Source organism: Labeo rohita, chromosome 13 (genome assembly GCF_022985175.1).
Source record: "Labeo rohita strain BAU-BD-2019 chromosome 13, IGBB_LRoh.1.0, whole genome shotgun sequence".
Classification (NCBI taxonomy): Eukaryota; Metazoa; Chordata; class Actinopteri; order Cypriniformes; family Cyprinidae; genus Labeo; species Labeo rohita.
This window is the reverse complement of record NC_066881.1, coordinates 20,256,753-20,281,610: the sequence shown is the minus strand read 5'-3', so window position 1 is coordinate 20,281,610 and position 24,858 is coordinate 20,256,753. Positions and strand designations below refer to the sequence as shown.

The 24,858-nt window shown below is 34.4% G+C and overlaps 2 protein-coding genes across 12 annotated transcripts in view; both read right to left on the bottom strand.

Moving 5' to 3' along the window:
- Positions 1 to 1,366: 1,366 nt before the first annotated feature.
- Positions 1,367 to 18,009, bottom strand: prom2 (prominin 2). The gene is made up of 25 exons (XM_051126691.1): positions 17,843 to 18,009; positions 17,496 to 17,517; positions 17,099 to 17,377; positions 13,461 to 13,516; positions 12,829 to 13,034; positions 12,591 to 12,711; positions 10,416 to 10,479; positions 10,079 to 10,168; positions 9,749 to 9,945; positions 8,646 to 8,720; positions 6,827 to 6,890; positions 6,546 to 6,702; positions 6,268 to 6,420; positions 6,026 to 6,149; positions 5,796 to 5,884; positions 5,623 to 5,707; positions 5,408 to 5,551; positions 4,558 to 4,626; positions 4,379 to 4,471; positions 4,172 to 4,225; positions 2,648 to 2,728; positions 2,467 to 2,535; positions 2,293 to 2,382; positions 2,069 to 2,181; positions 1,367 to 1,959 (listed from the first exon to the last, which is right to left on the bottom strand). The coding sequence occupies exons 3-25, from the start codon at positions 17,322 to 17,324 to the stop codon at positions 1,869 to 1,871; spliced, it is 2,511 nt and encodes an 836-aa protein (XP_050982648.1). The 5' UTR covers positions 17,325 to 17,377; positions 17,496 to 17,517; positions 17,843 to 18,009; the 3' UTR covers positions 1,367 to 1,868.
- A 1,385-nt stretch (positions 18,010 to 19,394) lies between these two features.
- ldb1a (LIM domain binding 1a) overlaps positions 19,395 to 24,858 on the bottom strand; it is a 28,353-nt gene continuing 22,889 nt past the window's right edge. For 6 of the 11 annotated variants that reach the window (XM_051125992.1, XM_051125993.1, XM_051125995.1 and 3 more), the window contains 5 exons: positions 24,720 to 24,842; positions 23,293 to 23,376; positions 23,091 to 23,214; positions 22,101 to 22,252; positions 19,395 to 21,616 (listed from right to left, as the gene is read on the bottom strand). In XM_051125992.1, the coding sequence (XP_050981949.1) occupies positions 21,386 to 21,616; positions 22,101 to 22,252; positions 23,091 to 23,214; positions 23,293 to 23,376; positions 24,720 to 24,842 (714 nt within the window). In that variant the 3' untranslated portion in view covers positions 19,395 to 21,385. The remainder of the gene's footprint in view (positions 21,617 to 22,100; positions 22,253 to 23,090; positions 23,215 to 23,292; positions 23,377 to 24,719; positions 24,843 to 24,858) is intronic. The other 5 variants (XM_051125998.1, XM_051125997.1, XM_051126001.1 and 2 more) reach the window with 3 other exon arrangements.

Sequence of the window (24,858 nt, the reverse complement as noted above, 5' to 3'; positions counted from 1 at the left end):
TTTGGATCAAATAAATGCAGGCTTGGTGAGCAGAAGAGACTTTTTTAAAAACATGAAAAAAAACTACTGTTCAAAAACTTTTGACCGGTAGTGTACAGTAGTCAGCATTTGAAGTGAATCAAAAATGTTCATCAAAGAACGGGTATTGTTTTGGTTTTAGGACAACTTTGATAAAAGGTTTTGATCCACTTTAAATGTTGACTACTGTATTCTACATACCGTTAGAGAAACTTGTGCTGCATTCTGTCTGCTAAGGAAAAAAAGAGTTGTTTTAGTAATATTATACAAGTAATATTACATTTAATAGATTTTAAATTAAGGCAGCTATTAGTCCAGTCTTGATTTGTGCTCAAGAAACATTTTTAAAACATTATCCACCTTATTTTTCTGTAAATTTTATGGGTGTGTCCTTCCGCAGAACCTGATTTTACCAAGTACGACATGTTCCTGGATCAACATTGTGATTACCCAATCAGATCAGTTTTTGTGAAGTTTAGGCTTACAGTCAGTGTTTGGTGCTTGTACATCAGTGTCATTCATCTATCATTTCCTCTGATTTTAGGGATTACTCATGGGTAAGGTTAGGTTTAGGTGTAGGGATGTGGTCAAGATAACATTTTTGGATTAAAATGTTGTTCCAGAGTCAACAAAATACGTTGACCCAGGAACACATCTAACTCAGCAAAATCAGGACGTGCGTGGCTTACGGTCTCCGCATTCAGCTATTTTTAGCTGTACAAAACAGCTTGTTTTGCTTGAAATTGCAAATTTGTGTCTTACCATTTTATTCTAATGTATTATCCTAATTATGAACACACTGGTTTGTAGTGCAAACAGTTTTACCATTTACTGCACGTTGTTATTCATCTCATTATTTGAACGGGAAGTCTGTGTTGAAGAATAAGGTGGATAAAATGTTATATTTTTGTGTTTTATTATATATAGTTCAAAAGAACAGCAGTTATTTACTTAAATAACCCCAAACGTTCTACTTAATAACCCCAAACGTTTGTACAAATAACATGAATGTGCATAAAGCCTAGATTTACATAATTCCAAGATCGTTTTCATGGTTTTCCAGGTATGCCCTTGTAGCGCTATACAATATTTAATGTTTTGGTCAGAATGTCACATAGTGAAGAAATCATTTTAGTTTTTGTCCCCTAAGCAGCATAGATATGTGTGGAATGTGTGCTCCACTGCTCTAGTACTTCATCCAGATTGGCACACTGTTGTAATGGCAGTTGCACCATGAGGCCTCAGTCACAGGACACAGTCGGACGTAATGGGGGAAGGGTTTTTAGACGGGTCGTCTGGACAGACTGTGGCATTGGATGCTTTACACCAAACAAACAGGTTCAGCATGGAAGTGTGAGCACCTTTAATTATGATAGCATTTAATACATTACACAAGATAGAAATGTTTAACAGGCCACACCACTTCAAAAAGAGGTCACTTGTTAGTTGGTTTATACAGTCACAGTCTCCAATTATTCATGAACTAATTTATTTATTAGAACAGTCTAATGGAAATGTTGTTTTTTATCCCAGTAGTAAATCTATAACAGTATAGATATATTTCTTATTGAAAAAATGGCATAATTAAATCTTAATGCCTAGAGGACCACTTAAAGTGCTTTCTAACGCATAATAAATTCTCATTAATGCTTTATAATACAAAAAAATATTACAAGTGTAACAGTAAAGTTATGGTTTTCATTTAAATATTAAGAAAAATCATTTGACACAAAGTTCATTTCTGATACAGTCTATGGCACTAAAAAAAAAGCTACTTTGGCGTTATATTTCCTACAGTCATTGCTTGTCAGTTCATTGATTTGTGGTTCATTCAGACTTAACAGTCATATTTAATTATGTGCGTATGCAAAAGGTGGTGATTTTTCCAATTCAGGTTTGAGGTGGACCTTTGGGAAAGGATTCATCATGAAGTTATTGTTCCTTTAAAGAGAGAAATCAGAAGGAAACCATATGAATTGCTCCATGACAGTAGGTAAACAGTAGATTTTTTCAGGATCAGCTTCTACGTTTAGAAAACAAGATAATTTACTCATAAGCATCTGAATACTTCATCCTGCGGTAGTACTTGGCCAGTTTAACTGAGAAAATGATGCTGGGGATCAGGAACATCATGCACCAGCCCAAACTAAGCCAAAAGGCGTTCTGAGGAACAGACGGGAAAGTTTGTTAAGGGTTTGTTATACGGAAATCACGTTCACTTACAAATCTATCAGCGCTGTAAAAAGCGAAAAGAAGGTGATTATAGTTTCTTACCAAAGACTCCACCAAGTGTTTACAGAGGAGCTCCTCTGATCTGTCTATTGCCGCAGCTGCAGGCCTACAACGACCCACCTTCTCCGTGATCTGTTATGGCGTGCAACACAATGATATTAATAATTCATCATTAGGATGGTTGAACCTTTAATGTAAATAAAGACATAAACATACCGTTTGATTTGCCCAGTGAACAAATGCCTTAAAGATTTCCAGCTGACAGTCTATGAATGACTTGCTCTCCTGCAGAAAAGAAGCGTACGGTTATTACAAGATGCACAGTAGATTCTTTAATCATACAGTAATCATCCAGACAGATGATCTAGCTTGATATAGCATTAAATGCAACACTCACAGTTTTCACTATTTGTGATATGTTGTAGTTCAGGACGTCCTGAGCATAGCCAACTTTTTTGAGAAGACTGTCCACAGCTGCCTACAAAATGAATAAAGAGAAGAAATTCTGAATTTTAGCGTATTTTTAATTAGGTCCAAAAAGATTAAAAATGACACAAATTATTTGTGTGTGATTTTCTTTTTTTATTACTATTATTTTTATTACTTTTATTATCTATTTTTTATTATTATTTTTCAAAACACACACACACACACACGTATCCATATAGAAATTACAACAAAAATATTGTCAAATATTAGTACAGTTTAAAAAATATATTTTAATATATTTATATATATATAACATATATATATATTAAAATGTATAATATAGTATGTATGATTAATATAGAAGGTTTAACAGCACTTATTTGAACCTGAAATTTTAGTAACAATATACAAGGCCTTACTGTCAATTTTAAACAAATTTAATGCATACTTGCTGAATAGTACTGCATATACTCGTGAAATTTTATGACAAAATAATCATATGTTCCCTAATACCACCTGCAATAACAGCAAGTAGCAAATCATCATATTTCATGGTGTTATAAAATAGTTTGGACGAGTCAGAAAGAAAGTGTATAGCTACACTACCAGTCAAAAGTTTTTGAACAGTAAGATTTTTAATGTTTTTTTTTTTAAGTCTCTTCTGCTTACCAAGTCTGCATTTATTTGATCCAAAGTACAGAAAAAATGGTGTAATTTTGAAATGTTTTTACTATTTAAAATATTCTATTTGAATATATTTTAAAATGTAATTTATTCCTGTTATTTCAAAGCTGAATTTTAGCATCGTTAGTCCAGTCACATGATCCTTCAGAAATCATTCTAATATTCTGATTTCCTTTTAAAAAAACATTTTTATTATTATTATTATGTACATAGATTTTTTTCAGGTTTCTTTGATGAATAGAAAGTTCAGAAAAACAGCATTTATCTGAAATAGAAATCTTTTGTAACAGTATAAATGTCTTTATCATCATTTTTGATCAATTTAAAGCATCCTTGCTAAATAAAATTATTCTCCAAGGCTTTAAATGCTATAGTGTATAATGTAACAAAAGCTTTTCATTTCAGATAAATGCTGATCTTTGGATCTTTCTGTACTCAACTGTTTTAAATATTGATAATAATAATAAAAAGTTTCTTGAACAGCAAAAGAGCATATTAGAATGATTTCTGAAGGATCATGTGACACTGAAGACTGGAGTAATGATGCTGAAAATGTAGCTTTCATCACAGGAACAAATTACATTTTAAAATATATTCACATAGAAAACAGTTATTTTAAATAGTAAAAATATTTCAGAATTTTACTGTTTTTGTTGTACTTTGGATTAAATAAATGCAGGCTTGGTGAGCAGAAGACACTTCTTAAAAAACAATTAAAAATCTTACTGTTCAAAAACTTTTGACTGGTAGCGTATATATTACATATACCAACACTCTCTGGCAGATATGATGGCTAGTGTTTACCTACAGTGATTTGTGATGCTACTGCACTGAGATTCTTAATGGTGGTGTTCAGTTCCAGCTGCAAAGAGGAAAAGGATTTAGATCACAGTAAACCAAACTGATACAAACTAAAAACACTTGATTGTTATTAACATTCATTAATTCCTAATGATAATGCAACATTCAGTTGGGATTTAAATTCTGAGTACTTTTCTGTGTTGTGTTAACACACCAGCAAAGGCATAATGTTAGTTGTAATCTCAGTCTGGATGTCTCGCAGATCTTTTGCTTGACCTTGCAGTTGGCCTTTTATACTTGGGTTACTCTGAAAGACACAAGTAAGGGTACATGATTCATCTCAGTCACTGACTAGAGCAGGAGAGTGTTAACAAGACAACAAGTAACTTTCACCTGTTTGTCAGCCAAGATATCCAGCTTTTCTGCTGCTGAGCTCAAATTAGTCCCTGACACATCATTGATCTGAAATCAAAAATATATATTTATATAAATATATTCTCAATAAGTACTTCCTCATATACACTTTATAATTCAACACGGAAGTAAGACTATGGGCGAGACTTTAGGTTCATTCACCGCTATAAGGAAATAATGAGAAGAATAACAACGTGCAGTAAATGGTAAAACTGTTTGCACTACAAACCAGTGTGCGCACAATAAAGATAATACATTAAAATAATATGACAGACACACCAATTTGCAATATCAAGCAACCAAACAAGCTGTTTTGTACAGCTATATATGTGACCCTGGACCACAAAACCAGTCTTAAGTCGCTGGGTTTTATTTGCAGCAATAGCCAAAAATACATTGTATGGGTCAAAATTATTGATTTTTCTTTAATGGCAAAAATCATTAGGAAATTAAGTAAAGATCATGTTCCTTTAAGATATTTTGTAAAATTCCTACTGTAAATGTATGAAAACTTAATTTTTGATTAGTAATATACATTGTTAAGAACATTATTTGAAGAACTTTAAAGGTGATTTTCTCAGTATTTTGATTTTTTTGCACCCTCAAATTTTAAATAGTTGTATCTTGGCCAAATATTGTCCTATCCTAACAAACTATACACCAATGAAAAGCTTATTTATTCAACTTTCATATGATGTATAAATCTCAATTTTGAAAAAATGACCCTTACGACTGGTTTTGTGATCCAGGGTCACACACACACACATATATATATACATATATGATTTATAATAAAAAAGCTCATATGAGAATGAAGTATACAGTGTACCTGTTGTATAATGTTGCTGAAGTTCATACTGCTGGCACTGCTAGAGAAGTTGTTTAGCTGGGACTTTACCTCTGGAGTGAGGATGGTGATGTTTGCTATGTTGATTTGTGCATCCTCAAAGGTTTTATAAATATCTTGAGTGTACTGTTGAGAGAATCAGCAATTAGTGTCCAATAAGTGATGCGTCAAGTACAGGATAAGTAATAATATCTCACCCTAGAAACATTTAATTCCTTATTTAGGTCGAAGATCTCATTCAGATGAAATGTGGTCCACAAGGCCTTATTCTGTTGACAATCACTACAAATAAAAAGCAGATTTATAGACTTATATCGGACAAATGCTGTAAAAATGACAGCCATAGGTCATGCTGTCTTGTGTGACGTACCTGTACACATTAGTAACCTTCAGGTTTATATTCAGGTTCAGAGTAGTCGACAGGTTGAAATTTGGAATCACTCCTGGAGTGTCAATAAGCTATGAAACACAATATGATAATTAACTATACTGGCAATGATATGCAAAAATGTACATTTACTGGGAAGTACCAGAGACTGTTAATTCCTAGCAACTAGTCATGGTGATATGATTAAACACAATAAGTGTTGCTGGAAATACCTGGATGAGTTCCTTGTTTTGTAACGGTTTACACACCAGGGTGTAGCCATTACCTCCCACTATGAAAAGTATCAACACCACTAACATAAAGATCCAAGAGACCAGGAAGCTGAAACCTACTCCTCTAAAATGACACAAGAGTAAGTAATTATTTCCTGTACAGTATTATGCTTTAATTGTACTATATACAACAACTGAACGAATGCACACTGACAACAAATCCAAAGAAGATTTATACTCACGCCATAAAAAATATTCCTCCACAGTTGGATGTGCCGGAACGTTCAGTGGGATTGTTTTTAGGTTTTAGTCCAGCTACACCCAGCAGCAGACCCAGAAAATTACAGATCACCACCAGCAAAATCAGACAGCTCAGGATCAATCCAACAGCCCGGCTATTAAAATCAATCAATCAATCAATCAATAAAAATGTCCTCTTCACTTTGAGATTATTATAAAAAACCAAATATATTTAAATACATTGTATTAGAACATACAGAGAATCGTGGTTAATTAGTACCTGATTTGACTTGATCTATCTATAAGAGGAGAAACATCTTTGATCGATTTCTGTGCTTGCGTTAGTGGTTCTGAGATATTCTTCAATACATCAAGAGGAAGGCCATCAGTCACACTTGTGATCTGCCTTTTTATTTTGTCAAGCTCCAATAGAGCCACTTTAAAAGACAAAGGACACAACATCACTTAACAACTACTGATTAGCAACTTCAAATACATTACACTCAACCCTTAAGCGACAAATATGAACAAACTCATAAGGACGCTTAACAACACACTTACTTTGCACGCTTAGTTTGGTCTCATTTTTCACCTTTTCCGGAATGCTGTCAAAAAAGTCTCTCCCCTGGGAATCAAGAGTGAATGAACATTGAATAAGAGCTAGCAACCATTAAAAGGATAGCGCACCCAAAAATTTTGTCGTTAATTACTCACCCTCATAACATTCCAAACCCGTAAGACTTTTGATTATCTTCAGAACACAAAGATATTTTTGATGAAATCCAAGAGTTTTCTGACTCTACATCAATGCAACTGACACGTTCAAGACCCAGAAAGGTAGTAAGGACATTGTTCAAATAGTCCATGTGACATCAGTGGTTCAACTGTAATGTAATGAAGCTATGAGAATACTTTTTGTAATATCATATGAAATGTAAATATTTGTGTAAGATACATTCGTCGGTAAACTGCTTATGTACCCTCTCTTGTTTTTTTTTGTTTTGCTTTGTTTTGTTTTCCTCTTCTTGTTCCTTGTTCCTTTATTCTGAGGCATGTGAAATGTGTTTTGTTATACAGTGAGTTATGGCACTGTACATGCTATTTGTTGTTAATAAAGCATAAAAAAAAGAGAATATTTTTTGTGTGCGAAGGAAACAAAAGTAAAAACTTTATTCAAAAAATTTCTCTACCCCATATCAGTCTTTAATGTGCATTCATGAAAATACCACGTCTTGTTATTTTTTTAGTATTTTTTTTTCTTGTAGTATTCTTGTAGTTTCATAAAATTACGGTTGAACCACTGATGTCACATGGACTATTTTTTCGATGTCCTTACTACATTTCTGGGCCTTGAACATGTCAGTTGCACTTCTCAGAAAGCTCTCGGATTTCATCAGAAATATCTTTATTTGTGTTCGGAAGGAAGGGTTTGGAAAGTCATGATGGTGAGTAACAGTGTTGGGGAGTAACACATTACTTTGTAATTTTTTTTTTTTTTTTGGTAACAGAGTAATTTAACAAATTATATTTTCCAAATTAGTAATTAGAGTTACAACTATATTTACAAGTATGCGTTACATCTTTGCCGACAGAATGTGTTTTATTATCTAGATCAGGGGTGGCGAATGTCAGTCCTGGAGAGCCGCAGCCCTGCATAGTTTTGCTTCAACCCTAATCAAACGCACCTGAACAAGCTAATCAAGGTGTGAAGGGTTACTAGAAAGCAAAAGGCAGGTGAGTTTTAATTAGGGTTGGAGCTGAACTCTGCAGGGCTGCGGCTCTCCAGGACCGGAGTTCGCTAACCCTGATCTAGATTGTAAAAAGGGTGTTGGCTAGCACACCCAATGACCTCTACCCTGGGACCTACTTTGACTGGTAAGCGCCTGTGAGGCAGATACTATAAAAACAAAGTCAGCATGGAGAGAGGAAAGTACACGTTCTGAATATTCTGCAATCTAAACATAAAATATCTAAAACAAATGAATTGCTATTCATGTATTGCACAAAAGCAACAAGAACAACTAATGTGAAACAAAAAGTATTAACACATGTAAGCATAGACAGAGTTTCTATTTATAATCAGTAATTTAATTACATTTTCAGAGTAACTTGCCCAACACTGGTGAGTAATTAATGACAGAATTTTAATTTTTGGGTAAACTATCCCTTAAAATATATATGTAGGACATTTTTCAGGAAATTCCCGTATTTACCCAGCAAGGATAAAATTGTTCAAAAGTGACAGAAAAGATATTTACAACATTACCACAAATAAATAAATAAATAATGTTTTATCAAATGAGTGTAGTGTAGAGAGAAAAAGAGAGAGTGAGAGAATGCACTGAAGTGAAATTCTACACCCGTGAAATAAGGCACTAACCTTATTTGCCTGTCCAATGACATCAGCATTTATCGCCTTGTCTACAGCAGACCTTAGGTCATTTTGATCAGGAAACTACAAAATTGAGTGACAGACAAAGCACATGCAAAGGTCATGATTTCTTTTTTCATTCTAAACTATATTTTAAGCCTAAAAATGTCAAGTCCACATATTACAATGAGAGTCAATGAGACAAAATGGGTAGTATACATACAATCATGTGAACTTGGCCCCTATTATTAAACTAGGCAAGGCAAGGCAAGACTTTTCAAAAGTGCTATTCATCTTTTATTAATTAAACCTTTTAATGAGGAAAAATGCGTTAAATATGTTAAATAATGTACATTTTTATACTATAAAATATAAATATTTATTATAAATATGCTATAGATTATAAATAAGTCTTATAATTAGCATTTTAAATACATTTTAGACTTTTTTTCTATCTTTTTACACTATATTACACACAAGTTTCAAGCTGAGGACCTCACTGAACACTAGATGGCAGTACTAGCTGTACATGAATCCACAAACACAATAACATGACCTATTCTTATTTTTCTCTACATAACACAGGTAAGAATTAGGTTTCCAAGAGAAAATCGCTTGCAAGCATTGACATGTTAACAATAACTTATTGTGTTACTCCTTATTGTTTGTTCCTTTGTTCCTGTGTCCCTGCTTCCCTTCAATGACAGCGTTTGAGCTTTTGTGTGCACAGACGACTGGTAATACAACTTGGTCCTCTGTACTTTTAAAGAAATGCTGTATAGTAGTCATGTAATCTAAGCCAAAACATTGTTGTGTGGGCATTATAGTAATGCGTATGTTCTGCCCAGAAGATTGATGCAGAATTCGCTCTGCTTCAAACACTGATCTGAGACAACCACAAAATGTCTAGAAAGCTAGAATGATTGTGTAATGATCCACCCACATTTTTTTTGCTGTTATTTGTTCTTAATGCTCAACCTGAGACTAGCGCAAAGTCTAAAGTGGATTCAGGATATAATCAGGACTCCACATGCTTCACTGAACAGCCATAACAGCATTCCCCAATGAGTTTTTCACCGGTTTGTCCCCATGACACCTCTGGTTTAACTTACTTCAAGGCTTCCATCCAGTGATAGTTTGTCCAGTTCTGGCTGAAGGGAAGTGCAGTTTACACACTCAGACGAATGTAAAGTGTTGTTAATCCGCTGCCTCACAGCAGACAAATTAGTTTGCACTACATCCACCTTCGGTTTCAACAGCTCCAAGGTTTTATTAAGATGCAGCAGTCCTTGGCTGGTGCTGTTTATCACTGTAACACACATACGTAAAAAGCAAATCAATGGATTCATTAATGCTGCATTGCAAGGTGAGTCAAGGAGGAGTGAGTTTCCCAAAGTAGGGGCTGCTTTATTATTTGATGTGTATATGCATACTGTACATACCTCGGGCTATTTCGGTAATGGAGTTGAATGCTGGGTCGAGAGGGCCTTTAAGACCATTCTGGATCGATCTGCCAAGTAAAGGCCCTGTTTCTATGAGACAAAAATGCAAGTATTCAGTGTGAGATCAGTACAGTAGTTTAAAAGAAAACAAATGGATCAAATCAAACTTTTTTACTAAGTAGCAACATGGCTACCATTTTTAGAACAGTATTATATGTTACAATTAAGAAAAATATTTTTTCCCTTTAAATTTCTAATTTTTGTCACTTGTGTGCCACTCAATGGTATTTTGTCCCTATTGATTTCTGACCCTTGTCTTAAGAGATACATGACGTACCAACTAAGTTGTTTTTCACTTTATCCACAGTCACACCAGCCACATTCGTCACATTTTGGATTTGCTGTAGAGGAACAAAAAGTTGTATAAATTTTAGCATTTGATTTCATTTCAGTTGTTGATACAAATCAAACTTACACAGAGTTTATGCTGGAAAAAAAAAAAAGGGAAACCGTAAGACTTCTATTCAGCAAGGACATGTTTAATTGATCCAAAGTGACTGCAAAAACATTTACAATCTTACTAAAGATTACTATTTTAAATAAGTGCTGTTCCTTTTAAATTTCTTTTTACCAAGAATCCTAAAATAAATCACAGGTTTCACAGAAATATTAAGCAGCACAACTGTTTTTAACACTGATAATAATAAGAAGTGGTTTTTGAGCACCAAATCAGCCTATTAGAATGAATTCTGAAGGATCATATGATTCTGAATAGAAAAAAAAAACTGCTTTGTATCACAGAAATAAATTACATTTTAATACATTAAAATTTATATTTTTTTTCAGTTCAACGGCATTAAAAATATTTAACAGATCTGTGTCACAGCAGCAGCAGCTCTTAAAGTAATAGCAGCCAAATAATCTAATAACCCAGCTGCGACATCTATTAATTAAAGAACAAAAGAAAAAAGAGGAAATCAATAACTTTTGTAGCTTTAAGAATTAAGAATTTATCTGTGTTTTTTCAATTTCTGTATATTTCCTACTTGCTGAAGGGCACATATAAATATGACATTTATTATAATGGGTTTGTGTGAAGATTGTATTAAATTCACTTAAATTAGAAGCAGTTATTTTTTAAAGTCTAATAAATGTTAAAATTGATGGCTCTGAATTATGCTTTAATGTTGAATAGCTGTAGTCAGTAGTTAAATATTAGGGAAAAAAGAACAATTTCCTAGAGATTTCTTATCAGTAGTATTTTAAAAACTTCAGTGTTAGGTGAGATTAATCACAATTTATTTCAGTTATTTTTTTTTAATCGATTCACAGCACTAAGTACAGTTGAGGTCAAAAGTTTACACACACCTTGCAGAATCTGCTAAATGTTAATTATTTTACTAAACTAGGAGGGGATCATACAAAATGTATGTTGTTTTTTTATTTAGTACTGACCTGAATAATATATTTCACATAAAATATGTTTACATATTGTCCACAAGAGAAAATAATAGTTGAATTTATAAAATTGACCCTGTTCAAAAGTGTACACACACTTGATTCTTCATACTGTGTTGTTATCTGAATGATCCACAGCTGTGTTTGTTTGTTTGTTAGTTTTTTTGTTAAGTGATAGTTGTTCATGAGTCCCTTGTTTGTCCTGAAAAGTTAAACTGCCTGCTGTTCTTTAGAAAAATCTTTCAGGTCCCACAAATTATATGGTTTTTTCAGCATTTCTGTGTATTTGAACCTTTCCAACAATGACTGTATGATTTTGAGATGAATCTTTTCATTCTGAGGACAACTGATAGACTCATATGCAACTACTACAGAAAGTTCAAACACTCACTGATGCTCCAGAAGGAAACACAACGCATTAAGAGGATCAGGGTAAATTTAATTTATTTTGTCTTATGGGAAAAATGTATGTATCGTCTGTAGCTTCTCAAGGGTAGTACTGAAAGAAAATGATATTTAGGCAAAATAAGAAAAATGTACACATCTTCATTCTGTTCAATAGTTAATGTTCCGTTTTTCCTTCTGGAGCATCAGTGAGCGTTTGAACCTTCTGTAATAGTTGCATATGAGTCCCTCAGTTGTCTTCAATGTCAAAAGATGGATCTCAAAATCATTTAGTCATTGTTGGAAAGGGTCCAAAAATGTAGAAAAACCAAAGAATTAGTGGGACCTGAAGGATTTTTCTGAAGAACTATCACAAAAAAAAAAAAAAACACAGCTGTGGATCATTCAGGTAATCAAGCGTATGTAAACTTTTGAACTGGGAAATTTTTATACGTCTTTCATGTGAAATATGTTACTCAGGTCAGTACTAAAAAAAATAACATGCATTTTGTATGATCCCTCTTGGTTTGGTAAAATAATTTAACATTTTGCAGATTTTGCAAGGTGTATGTAAACCTTTGACCTCAACTGTATTTCACAATTTTTTAATCAAGTACCTGCAGACATGGTGAGGAAGGAAAAAGGAAGGAAAAGGAAAGGAATGATGTACCTTAGGAATATTGGTAAGATAGCCTTTGACATTCTCCAAGATGTTGGTGAGTTCTGTGGGGGTGCGATTCACAGTCTCTGAAGTGTTTGTACTGCTCAGGAACATGCAAATGTTCCCTGCCCTGCACATCAATTCATATTAATTTAGCAAACTGATATAAAAAATATTATATATTACATGATTTTATATAAGTTTTCATCCTAAGATCATTTAATGTTACACTCAAACTGGTGCTTACAGAATTAGTACAGTGATGAGAAATGTGACCAAGTAAAAGCTTCTTCGCTTGCAGTGGATGTTCTTCGTCTGCTTCTGGTGCATGCGGCCCCCGCAGTTACCACAGCAACGACAGCAGGCAAAGATTAGGCCAATTAGAGGCATCAGGACAATGTAGAGGATCCCAATGGCCACGCAGACCAGGAAACCAATCTCATATTGCAAAACCTGGTCATAAGTTATAGCGGTTAGACAGGTTGGTTGCTGTGGATATAGCTAAATCAAGCAGTAAAGACGAGACAAATTAAAAAAAAAACTCTTGGTGACATCATATAGGTGTACTTATGTGTGCTCTGCTCAATTGTGTATCCAAAACATGTCTGACGGTGTGTGTAATCAAAGCAGCCAATCGAAACTGGCAAATAGTGTTTACACAACAAAATATTGCTGGTGGCATGATTCACTTATCGTAAAGGAAATTCTTGAGAAACTTGTCTCAGAGCACACACGCACGTACATTTATATCTGGATGGGACTGTATTAAAATTATAAGTACATATTTTTCTTCATAGGGAAGTAAAATATCTCTTGCATTAAACTGACAAAGGCGCTATTTATTATCAAAGCATTCATTTACATGCAGGTGTGACATACCTCTTTAACCAACTCTGTGTTCAAATTCCTATCTTTTGTTACTCTAATCAGCAGATCTACAGGGAAACATGCCAAAACATTGTACATATATTAATATACACAACACAAAATAAACATTATAACCAGTGTCACAGCATTTTGAATGTGCTATGAAACTCTCAGAAGTAAACAGTGATGCCCAAGGTCATAAATATGACATTATTATGTATAACATTAATATGATTTTTCACACTTAAAGTTTTTAACTAAATAGCCATTGATGCAAACAAGTATGTATTACAGCAACAGAGTCAAAGTAGAAAGGTAGATTATACACAGTGCTGGGTAGATTATTTACAAATTATAATCCATTATTTATTCAAAATTACATTACACATTTTAGGTCATATAATCAGACTACTTTTTGATTACTTTTAGATTACTTTTGACCTAACTTGTTTATTGCATTGATTAAGGGCAACCATATTTATATATAAAAAAAACAAAGAGAAAGAAATTATATTCCATTTGTTGCTATGAACAACATGAAGTTAATTAACATTTCTAAACAGTGTTAAGTCACGTAACTGGAGTCGAGAGCTGAAGGGCAAAACACTGAAATCTGCAGCACACATCTTTCAATTTTCAGTTTTTAATAAAGATCAGTTAGTGAACTTGTTATTCATATCAAGGTCCGTTCGAGTGTATATAACGTTAAAGATCTGGAATTACCCGCCAGTTTTTCAAATTCTTAAACGGCATTTTGAAACGCTGAGCGTGGCTAACGTTATCTGTATCAAAAACGTTTTGAGAGCGAATTCAGTAGGCTGTACACTTTATTGATTATGAATATGAACACAGCATGTTAACGTTAAATCGCAAGGTTTCATATTCTCCTGTACGTTTATATATATTTATATATATATTAAGGACACAGAATTTCATCCTCCATTGTCACTGTCTTAATGCTTTAGGCGTTTTGTAATGGTTTTCTATGGGAAAAGGCTCAACCTAATTCAATTCAGGTTCATGTGTACAATTCAGGTGTGGACCTTTTGTTATTATTATTATTATTATTATTATTATTAAATCTGTAATGAGCATAGACAAGTCTTTTCATGCCATATGTTAATACAGCAAATTCTGTATTTTCTTTTCATGCAGCTGTTTCTTTCTTTCTTTTTTTAAAAATAGTTATTTGTGAATAATTTTCAGTTTCTATGTGGTAAGGGGTGAATAAACTAACCAATGACCATTTAAAACCAAAATCAGTGTAAAACGGCTGCATGAAAAGGTGTCTGTGAAATTTATTGTATGAGAGGAAGCACTTTTAAAGAAATATGCATTATGTAATGTAACGAAAATTGTCATTTCAAGCAGAAGCAAAAGATTATAGTTAAACCCTAGTGCTTTGTTTCATCAGCTGGATCTGTATGGATTACCTTTATGCTTTCTACAATAAATTTTTGGACAATCAAAATGTTGGTATGCCCACTTCTTGGACAATTTGGACAAAAAAAAAAGCCTTCAAAAGTGATCTGCAGAAGAAAGAAAATCATTTTGGAATGCATGGGGGTGAGTAAAACGAAATCATTTTCAACTTTGGGAAGGGCTGGGTATTGATTTTAATATTTTTTAGGTACTCACCAAAAAAGTCCATCCATCCATCATAAACATACTCAACATAGCTCCGGTGGGTTAATAAAGGCCTTATGAAGTGAAGCATATTTTACACTTTATAAAGTAAAATAAGTAACATTCAGGTCAAACAGCCATAAAGAGTCGACATAAGCATAACTTCCGTGATGTAGGATGTAGCTTAGTATGTCATGTCGTAGCATTTTGCCAGGAACAAGTTTTTTTTTTTTTACTTTATAAAGTGTAAAATATGCTTTGCTTCAGAAGGCCTTTAGTAACCCCTGGAACTATGTAGAGTACATTTATGAAGAATGGATGCACTTTTTTGAGCTTTAAACTCTTGGCAGCCATTCAATGTCATTACAAAGCCTGGAAGAGCCAGGGTGTTTACTGATATAACTCGCTTGCATGTTCTAAATTATGAACTAGTTTTTATTTTATTTCTAAGTACTGTGCTCTTTTCTCTACTGTCCAAACATTTTAAACTGTAATTAAATGTAAAATTACATTTAAACTGTAATTTAATGTAATTTAACGGAATATGTCTGGAATCCCTGCTGCCAGTCTTTTTACTGTTCTTTTACAGGATTTTTTTTTACAGTGTAATATAGTAACAATATAAACTACAGTTTAAAAGTTTGTGGACACTACATTTTTATTCTTAGTTTTTTGTTAAATAAATTAATACTTTTATTCAGCAAGGATATGTTAAAGATATGTTAAATTGAGAAATAGCAAAGACTTATATTGTTATAAAAAATTTATATTTTGAATAAATGCTGTTCTTTTTAACATTTTATAAAAAAGTATCACAGGTTCCAAAAAGAATAAGCAGCAGAACTGTTTCCAACATAATAAAAGTAATAAATCAGCATATTAGAATGATTTCTGAAGGATCATATGACACTTAAGACTGGAGTAATGGCTGGTATAAATTCAGCTTTGCATCACAGGAATAAATCATATTTTAACTAGAAAAACATTATTTTAAACTGTAATAACATTACTGCTTTTTTCAGTATTTTTGATCAAGTAAATGCAGCGTAAAAATCTTTCTGATCCCAAACTTTTGAAAGGCAGTGTATATCATTTATTTATTTTTTTTGTATTTTTTTTTTTAAATGCATGTAAGTGGTAGGCTATTAGAAAGATTGAACATTTAAAAGATACTGTAGGTTGAATACATAATTCTACCTACAAATAATGTAACATCATCTAATTACAAGGAATCTGAATACGTAATCCAGATTACATGTTATTAGTTACTACCCAACACTGACTAGAGTCAATAATACTATTAATGGGTGATGATGAATATAAATTAATCACTGTAACTTGAACAACTTCATGAGGTAATGTTTCGTTCAGCAGATTTCTGTAATGTAATGCTTCGTTCTGTTAGATTAAACATTAATTGTCCAAAGGAAGAGACGTACAAATGTAGTAGTGCATCTTCGTTCCAGTAATTATAGATCAAAGGGACATTGTTAACATTTTATGAACACTTTATGAGATTGTGCACCATGAGGGGTAATTTTCTTTTAGCATACAATATATTTGCAAGTAATGATTAACTTTTAAGAGCTTGCCTTTGTATTTGTGATGGAGATTGTGACTCTACACACTGCTTGAAAGGTACAGCAATAAACATATTTTTGTAAACAAAGCTCTTGGTAAGGGGAGGGGAGATGATTCAAATCTCATGGACATTTGCATGGTTATTTGCACAGTGGCTTTGCTTCTGACAATTAACTTAGTGCATTTATCCCACCTGAATAAGCTCCATCTAACCATGTGCATAACAAGCCCAGCCTAATAACATCCTCTAACGAGGCTAATACAGCCATTACACTCAGATCAAGTCAGATTCACCTGTGCCACATAGCATATTGTTTGCATAGATAAACCCATTTGTAATCAAACTGTTGATGACAAATTAGTCAGTACCTAAAAAACATTTTCTGTTTGTACTGAATACGCCTTTATCAAACACAAAGAATTACATCACATTATTAACTCACCTTTAGGGAATGGATTGGGCTGGACAGTGCCCAGGAATGAATGTACAAATGGAGACATGAAGTCACTGCTGAAGGTCAGCTTGGATGGTATTTCATTTGGAGTTTGTAGTTCTGTACTTATCGCCTGTATAGGACAGGACGGTTGTCCGCTCACAAATGTCCAGAGAAAGAGCAGCAAAACGCCACTCCAAAAAAGTCCTGTCATTCTTGACCTCATGTTGAGCATTAGTCAGTGGGTTTTTAGGTCATGTCTCGATTCTTATGAACACCAGACGTCACCTATTGTATGATAAATGTCCATAATTAGTCTAAAAAGCTTTTCCAGAAACCAGTCACCACAAGTGTGACCATTGTCTAAGAATCACAGCAAGAAAGAGGAACTTTCAAAGTTACTTACGTTCTCAAACGCATCTTCCAGACTAAAAATAAAAACAAAAACACTGTCAGGAATGAAAACGCTATGAAAGCTACAAAAATAGTTTTAGATAAATAAAATAATCTTCCAACTCATTTGTTGTAGAATTTCTTAATATTAATATTAATACAGAATGAAGCGGAACTCGACCTTTTGTCAGTGTCAATGCGATTTAAATAAACAGGTTGGACTGATATTGTTCCTATTAGCGTTAAACAGAAATGCTACTGAACCAGATTACCTAAAACAGTAACCTGAGAAGTAAAAAAGGAGAAGCTAGACAGATACAACAGTTATACAGATCAGGGCAAACTCATAAACAATAGTACCTGTTTTACATTTAAAGTCCTTCAGCTATGGTGAGCGTGTTCCTCTTTTTTTTAGTTCAAATGAGTTTGAAATCCTCTCATAGATCTGACGTCCTTATCCCTCTGAGAGAAAACTGATGTCAACGCTAAAGCTGAGTGAAGCAATAAAGAATGAAGCGGTAAAGAATGGAAAACTAGGTAATATACAAACTGAAACGGGAGGGAGAGAAAGGGAGGGAGGAGGCTCTGAGTTTATGGTCAGTTTTCAGAAGGGAATCAATTTAAAACATAATAGAAGGGAATCAGTTTAATTTTACATTGCTGTTTCTAAAATGATATTTAAATAAATATATGTTTAAGCGTTTGTTGTTTTCAATTTAGACAAAACAGTTATCAAAGACGAAATTGTTTTTATAAAATGACTAATAATGACAAAAACAAAATATTACAATACGAAATAAAAGATGAAACACGTTACAGTTCACCTAATGATTAAATTATAGGCCTACATTTCTATAAAAATAAAAAGACAAAAGAAAGAAATCACATATTTTTGTTTTGCAGAAGAAAGGAAGGTTTGGAAGACATGAGAATAAATAAATTATGACACAATTTTCGTTTTTGGGTGCACTGTCCCTTTAAAAATATCCAGTTATTTTAATTTATCAATTGAAAACATGATTAGTAGATGCACTGATGTAATTGGTAACACTTTACAACAAGGTGTCATTTGTTAAAATTAGTTAATGTCTTAACTAACATAAAAGAACAAGCAATGCATATATTACACTATTTATTAATCTTTTATTAAATTGTATGTAAAAAATAGTCGTTCATTGCTAATGTTAGTTCAAAGTGCACTAACTAATGTTAACACACACATTTTGTGATTTTAATAATGCATTAGTAAATGCTGAAATTAACTAAGATTAATAAATGCTGTATAAGTAGTGTTCATTTTTAGTTCATGTTAACTAATTAACTCATGTTGAAGCTTACTGTGAAGTTTACTGTAATTTTTGGTATTAATATAAATGTATTAATATTATAATAAAAAAGCATCACTTCTTTTGCCCAAAAACATTTAATTCCAGATGAATAAGCAGTTATATTTAAAACTAGTAATATTGCTAAGCATTCCAGATATTTAATTTCATTGTTCCTGCTTGAACTTGTTCAAAGAACAAAAACAATTTTATGGGACATTTTACACAGTTTCCTCATTGTTCCTGTTAACTGCCTTAACAGTTTACAGTTCTGTTTAAAAGCAGGACATACTTCCTGGTGGCCTTCAATTGCTAGCGTCATTTATAAACAACCAGGTTAGCAAACACAGGTTCATAACCATGAAGTGCAACAAAAACACTTCTAGATCTGGAGCTGTTTGCGGAGGCCCTACCTGGAAATATTAAGTGTCAATAACATCAGAAACTCTAAGGAAGCCTCTCATAGTATAATGTACTGATGACGTGCATATTTTAATCACGTACCAGGCACGATTGCTTGTGAAAATGTGTTTTATTGGTACCATATATCAATTGTCAATGGCAGACACGAGGCAAAAATATATCTGTAAAACAATCACAAACAAGGGGCTCTGAAAACAATGGAAATAAGCACACCTGCTTTATGGCTGATTTGAGAAATGAACCTGAAACAACACTGTATTTCACTAATGACATATCCAAGTAAAACAAATGTGTGTGCCTTCGAATGGTTACACTTAACTATAGTTTAGTCTTAGACTATTTTAATAAGTGAATGGAAGCCTTACAATGGAGTGCCCTCTGGTGTTTTTAAAAACCCAATACACTAACCTCAAAGGGGCTTCTGAATTGTTTAAATTATCCAAAGTTTAATAAGAACTCTTATGGATTCATTCAAGGACTTATATATCATCTTAGGTTAATGAAAAAGAAAAACACATAAAAAGTGAAATAATGTACAAAGGCAACATCAAATACACAGCAACATGTATCGTCTCGATATATAATGCAATGGCAAAGACTTTAAAAAAATAAATACATTGTACATCGACTTAAAAACTATAATCTACCTTTTCATGTAAAAGGTAGTTGTACCTTTAATGCATCTAGAAACGATTTGAAATGAGAGGTTTAGCTTTACTTTGGACAGATGAAGGGGTGAAGGGGTCCTAAAGAAGAGTAAATAGAGTTACACTTATACAGAACTTGGCTACAATCTTAAATATACAATCACAAATACACAAACAAAATGATGGAAAAACAAAATCATTACATGAAGGTGTCAATTAAAGGATCTTGGTCCTTGGTCTGTAGCATTGGGTAAAAAAAACAAACAAAACAACAATGGCTGGCATACTAATTTGATGTTTTCCCTACTTTTAAAGCAAACAAATCAGTGTGAATGACAGACATTGAGCTTTCAAAAGGGTAAAAAAAAAAAAAAACCTTCAGGAAACGAAATGTTCATAGCTACGGTCTTAGGACAAAATGTGCCACCAGCCGTTGTACTAACAGTGTCGGATTTAGATCCTGCGAACAATGAGACTGTTACAGCTGAGATCGCTAATGTCTGACACATGCAGTTCACAGACATACATGCTATGATCATGTAATCTCATTTTCAAAGATGATTAAAACAGAAAGACAGACAGGTGTAAAGCTTAGAGCAAAGTAGCATCTACTTACAATAATATTGATAACAGTAACAATACAAAATTTGTTATTTTACATTGAGATTGACAGCGTTTTCCAGTTAAAGATTATCAATTTTTTTGTTTTAATAAGAACAAAATTCATCATAATTATTTTTTAAGAAAAATAGATCCAAAATACAGTGACAAGAGTGCAAAGGATATTTAGAGTTTTTGTTTGCTTGCTTATTTTTTTTCTCTTTAGAAATTGTTATAAAAAAATTCAAAAAGAACAAGAAACCAAACAGAATGCAAATAAACAAAAAGAAAAGAAAAATAACAATAAATCAAACACTTCTTTTGAGTCTGGCGTAATGGTCAGGCAAGCTCTCGGTGACCATTTCGGGCATGACCAAACTCAAAAACCTCGATGCTTTACACTTTATTTAGTTTTACTTAAAGGACTTTACGTAGTGGTTCTCAACTCCGGTCCTCAAGCTCCGGAACTGTACAGGTTTTTGTTCCAACCAGGTCCTACAAAACAAATAATTGAGTTTTTAAAAAAGGAGCGTTGGGTTTGAATCTGAGGTGCACACAATGGTCATATCACTAAACGGTAAGCTAAAAAGTGATCCTTCCCTGTCAAGTGAGCACAACAGAAACGGCCATGCGTGTCAAAGCACAGCACGCACAGAGAGACCCGAGGTTGGAACAATAACCCACAGCCTGATCGCTAAGCCTGATCGAGATGGTGTTGAAAAACTAATCTCAAAGAAACAAAAGAATCAACAAAACGGCGTGTCTGATGGCGACAGAGGAGGAGGAGGATGAGGAGGGCCAATTTCACGTCGTGACCAATTGAGGACTCGTCAAGGCAGAAGACGACTAGGACCGGGTCCTGCGAGCGAGCGAGGTGTCCTCGAGCCTTTCGCTAGCCCCTAACACTTCTACTGCGACGACTGTGAGGTGGGGTTGTCATTTTTGCTCTCCTGGCTGGAGGGAGCTTTGCTGTTCCAGGGGCTGTTGGTGCCCAGGGCGGGGGAACTGTTGAAACTGTCCTCGTCGTCGATGCCATTGGCCGCATCAAACTGTGTGTTCTCCAGCCGCGTGATGAGCCGCTCATCCTCGTCCCCGAACTCCCCTCCCATCAGAGTGGGCTCTCCCACCACCATCACATCCTGCAGGGGACAGGAAGGGGCGCAAACATTATCCCCGCAAGCCGGGGGTGCTCCGTAGGGGGACGCGGTGGCTTTCTACACTTCCACTATTCTGCCCACTACAAGCCCCACCAGCCACAGGAACTTAAACCAGTAGTGCTGTATGTGAAAAGGCTATGTTCACCATGCTGAACACTAAATAGCTCTGCCATGGTGGGCATCCCGGATCCTTGAGTGCTGCACGGGTTCATTCCACCTCGGGTCTCTAGTGTTGGCTGCGCCTCTGGAGCTCAAAACACCCAACAGACTGACAAAAAGCACAAAAACCCCACAGACCTGCGGCCCTAAAGGACCAGGGACTGCCCAGCATTGGATCATGTCCACTTGTCTCTATGTTGGGTCTGTCTTCCTAATATTACGCATAACTTGAACAAGCATTTGTCCACCCTCCACCCTTCTACCCGTCTCCCATTGCTCAAAATGGACATCAAAATGAGATGCTTACAGGTACCTGGCTGGAGAGCGCAAAACTGCTGGCTGGACTTTTCTTTTTACTGTTGCTGTTGTTGGTGTTGTTGCCCCCGCCGGAGCTCATCGTGCTGCCGCCGGACATTTTTCGTTTCCTTCGCTTGTTGGGGGCTTGTCTTGCTGGCTCGGCTGGAGAAAGAGCAAGGGGAGATATCTGAGACTCATGTGAGACACTGTCTGGATCTTTCCAGGGTTCGTACAGATACTGTAAAATATTTCAAGCACTACTTTTATGATTTTCAAGGACTTCAGTCAGAGATCTCACTTATGGTTTGATGTTTTCTACGGTTAAAGAAAAAAAAAAAGCCATGCGCAAAACTGTTCCAAAGTCCCGATCTGAATCCAATGATTCGCAATCCGTGCTCTTAGGTCCCAATCTAAAGCAAAAGATTTGCGAACCCGCTCCGAAGTTCCAATCTAAATCAAATAATTCACGACATGCGACTTCTGATTTAAATCAGTTGATTCATGACATGCACAGTTCCGATCTATATCGAAAGATTTGCCAACCCGCTCCAAAGTCCTAATCTGAATCAAATGATTCGCGATACGAGATCTGATTGGAGCGCTTCAAAATAGTGAATCATGTTGTGACACAATGGTTTTTAAAATCGACATTGAAATTCGAAAATTAACGGCTCTTCTTATTTGATCTGGTTTTTGCTAGTGAATTGCTTGAAACGAAAATAAAACAGAAAACAGTAATAAAATAAAAAAGTATGATTTTTTTTATTTTATTTTTTTTACATGTGCTTATTAAAAAATTAAACACTTATTTAATAATTACACTGTTTTTCAATAATTCAAGCTCTTCAAGTACCTCTTCAGGAATATTGCTATTTTCAAGAGTTTTCCAGGCCTTAAATTTCAAAAACTCCAATTCAAGTACTTCAAACACTTTTTACTTTTTAAGCACCTTGTACGAACCCCGTCTTTCACTTTCAGATGAAAGTTGTGTGATTCTCACCTGGTGGGGCCACCATCCGCTGCCATTTCTGAAAAAGACAGGTTTTGAGGCAGTCTCGTGGGCTGAGACTGTACGTCTTGTGTCTGGACATCAACTCCTGCATGGGCTCCAGGATTACACAAAGCTGTGGGAGAGGAAAAAGCAGTTAGAGACGGATTTTAATGCACATCTGTTGTTCGTAGACTGATGGAAATTGACTTACTCGGAGGTAGTTCAATGTAGAGTTAGATAAGCCACATCTTGTGATGTTTTTTGATAGCTGGTCAAGCATTTGGGGGTCTTGGGCCTGTTGGGGAAGGAATTTAATAAATCAACATAAACAGAAGTGTAGACATGTTTTTGTCCATGTTTTACCAAAGACAAGCACAAATCATGCTAAAGACATATATTAAAACTACAAGAACATTTTGACAACACAGCTTTGGTTTTATGCTTTAAATTATAATAATAAAAACAATTTTAAAAAACAATAATAAACAGTATATATACAGCTGAAATTACCTAGAAAATGAAACTGGAAAATGGTCTGAATCAATGCAAAAGTACAGCTTAAATGTCTCTCATGTTCACCTATGCTACATTACATAATCCAAAACACTTTAAAATCATATATATTGTGAAATATAATTACAATTTAAAATAACTTAATATATTTTAATTTTATAAAATCTGATTTAATATATTTTAAAACATAACTTAATGTGATGAGAAAACTACATTTTTAGCAGTCTTTAAGTATCATATGATCAATCAGAAATCATTCTAATATGCTGATTTGATGTTCATGAAACATTATCATCAATGCTGATAACAGCTGTGCTGCTTACTTTTCGCTATGTTTTGTGGAAACCATGACACTTTTAAATCAAGATAATGAATTGAAACGGCATCATTTGCAGCATTATTACCGTTACACAAATTGAATGATCAATTTAATGTGTCCTTGGTGAATGAAAGTATCAAAGGGACAGAAAATTGAAAATGAAATGAAAATTCTGTCATTAATTGCTCACCCTCATGCCATTCCAAACCCGTAAGACCTTTGTTCATCTTCAGAACACAAATTAAGATATTTTTGATGAAATCTGAGAGTTTTCTGACCCTGCCTAGACAGCAACACAACTGACACATTTAAGGCCCAGAAAGGTGTGTGCATCAAAGACTGACACGGAAGAGAAAAAAATTGTTGAATAAAGTCTTTATTTTTGTTTTCTTTGCGCACAAAAAGTATTCTCGTAGCTTCATAAAATTACAGTTGAACCACTGATGTCACATGGACTATTTTAACAATGTTCTTACTATTTTTCTGTGTCAGTTGCATTGCTATCTATGCAGGGCCAGCAAGCTCTCGGATTTCATTAAAAATATCTTAATTTGTGTGCTGAAGATGAATGAAGGTCTTAGGTTTGGAACGATTTGAGGGTGAGTAATTAATGACAGAATTTTCACTTTTGGATTAACTGTCCCTTTAATTCCTTTCAAATAAAAGAAGGACTTTTGAAGTTGTGTAAATACTTGGGTAGGGGGGTCTAGGAGAAATCCATAAGGATTGTCAATATTGAAAGTACTGTAATGATCGCTGTAGCAACAAAGGATTGTAAACAGTGCAAATGAATATCCCAAACTCACATGCATTGCCAGGATGCTCCTCGGCACGACCTCTCGGTGCTGTCTGATGCTGAAGTGCCACGTCTTTATACGCATCATGTCATCAAACATGAACTCGAGGTACAATCTGCCCTCCACACAAACCTGAAGAAATGACAGG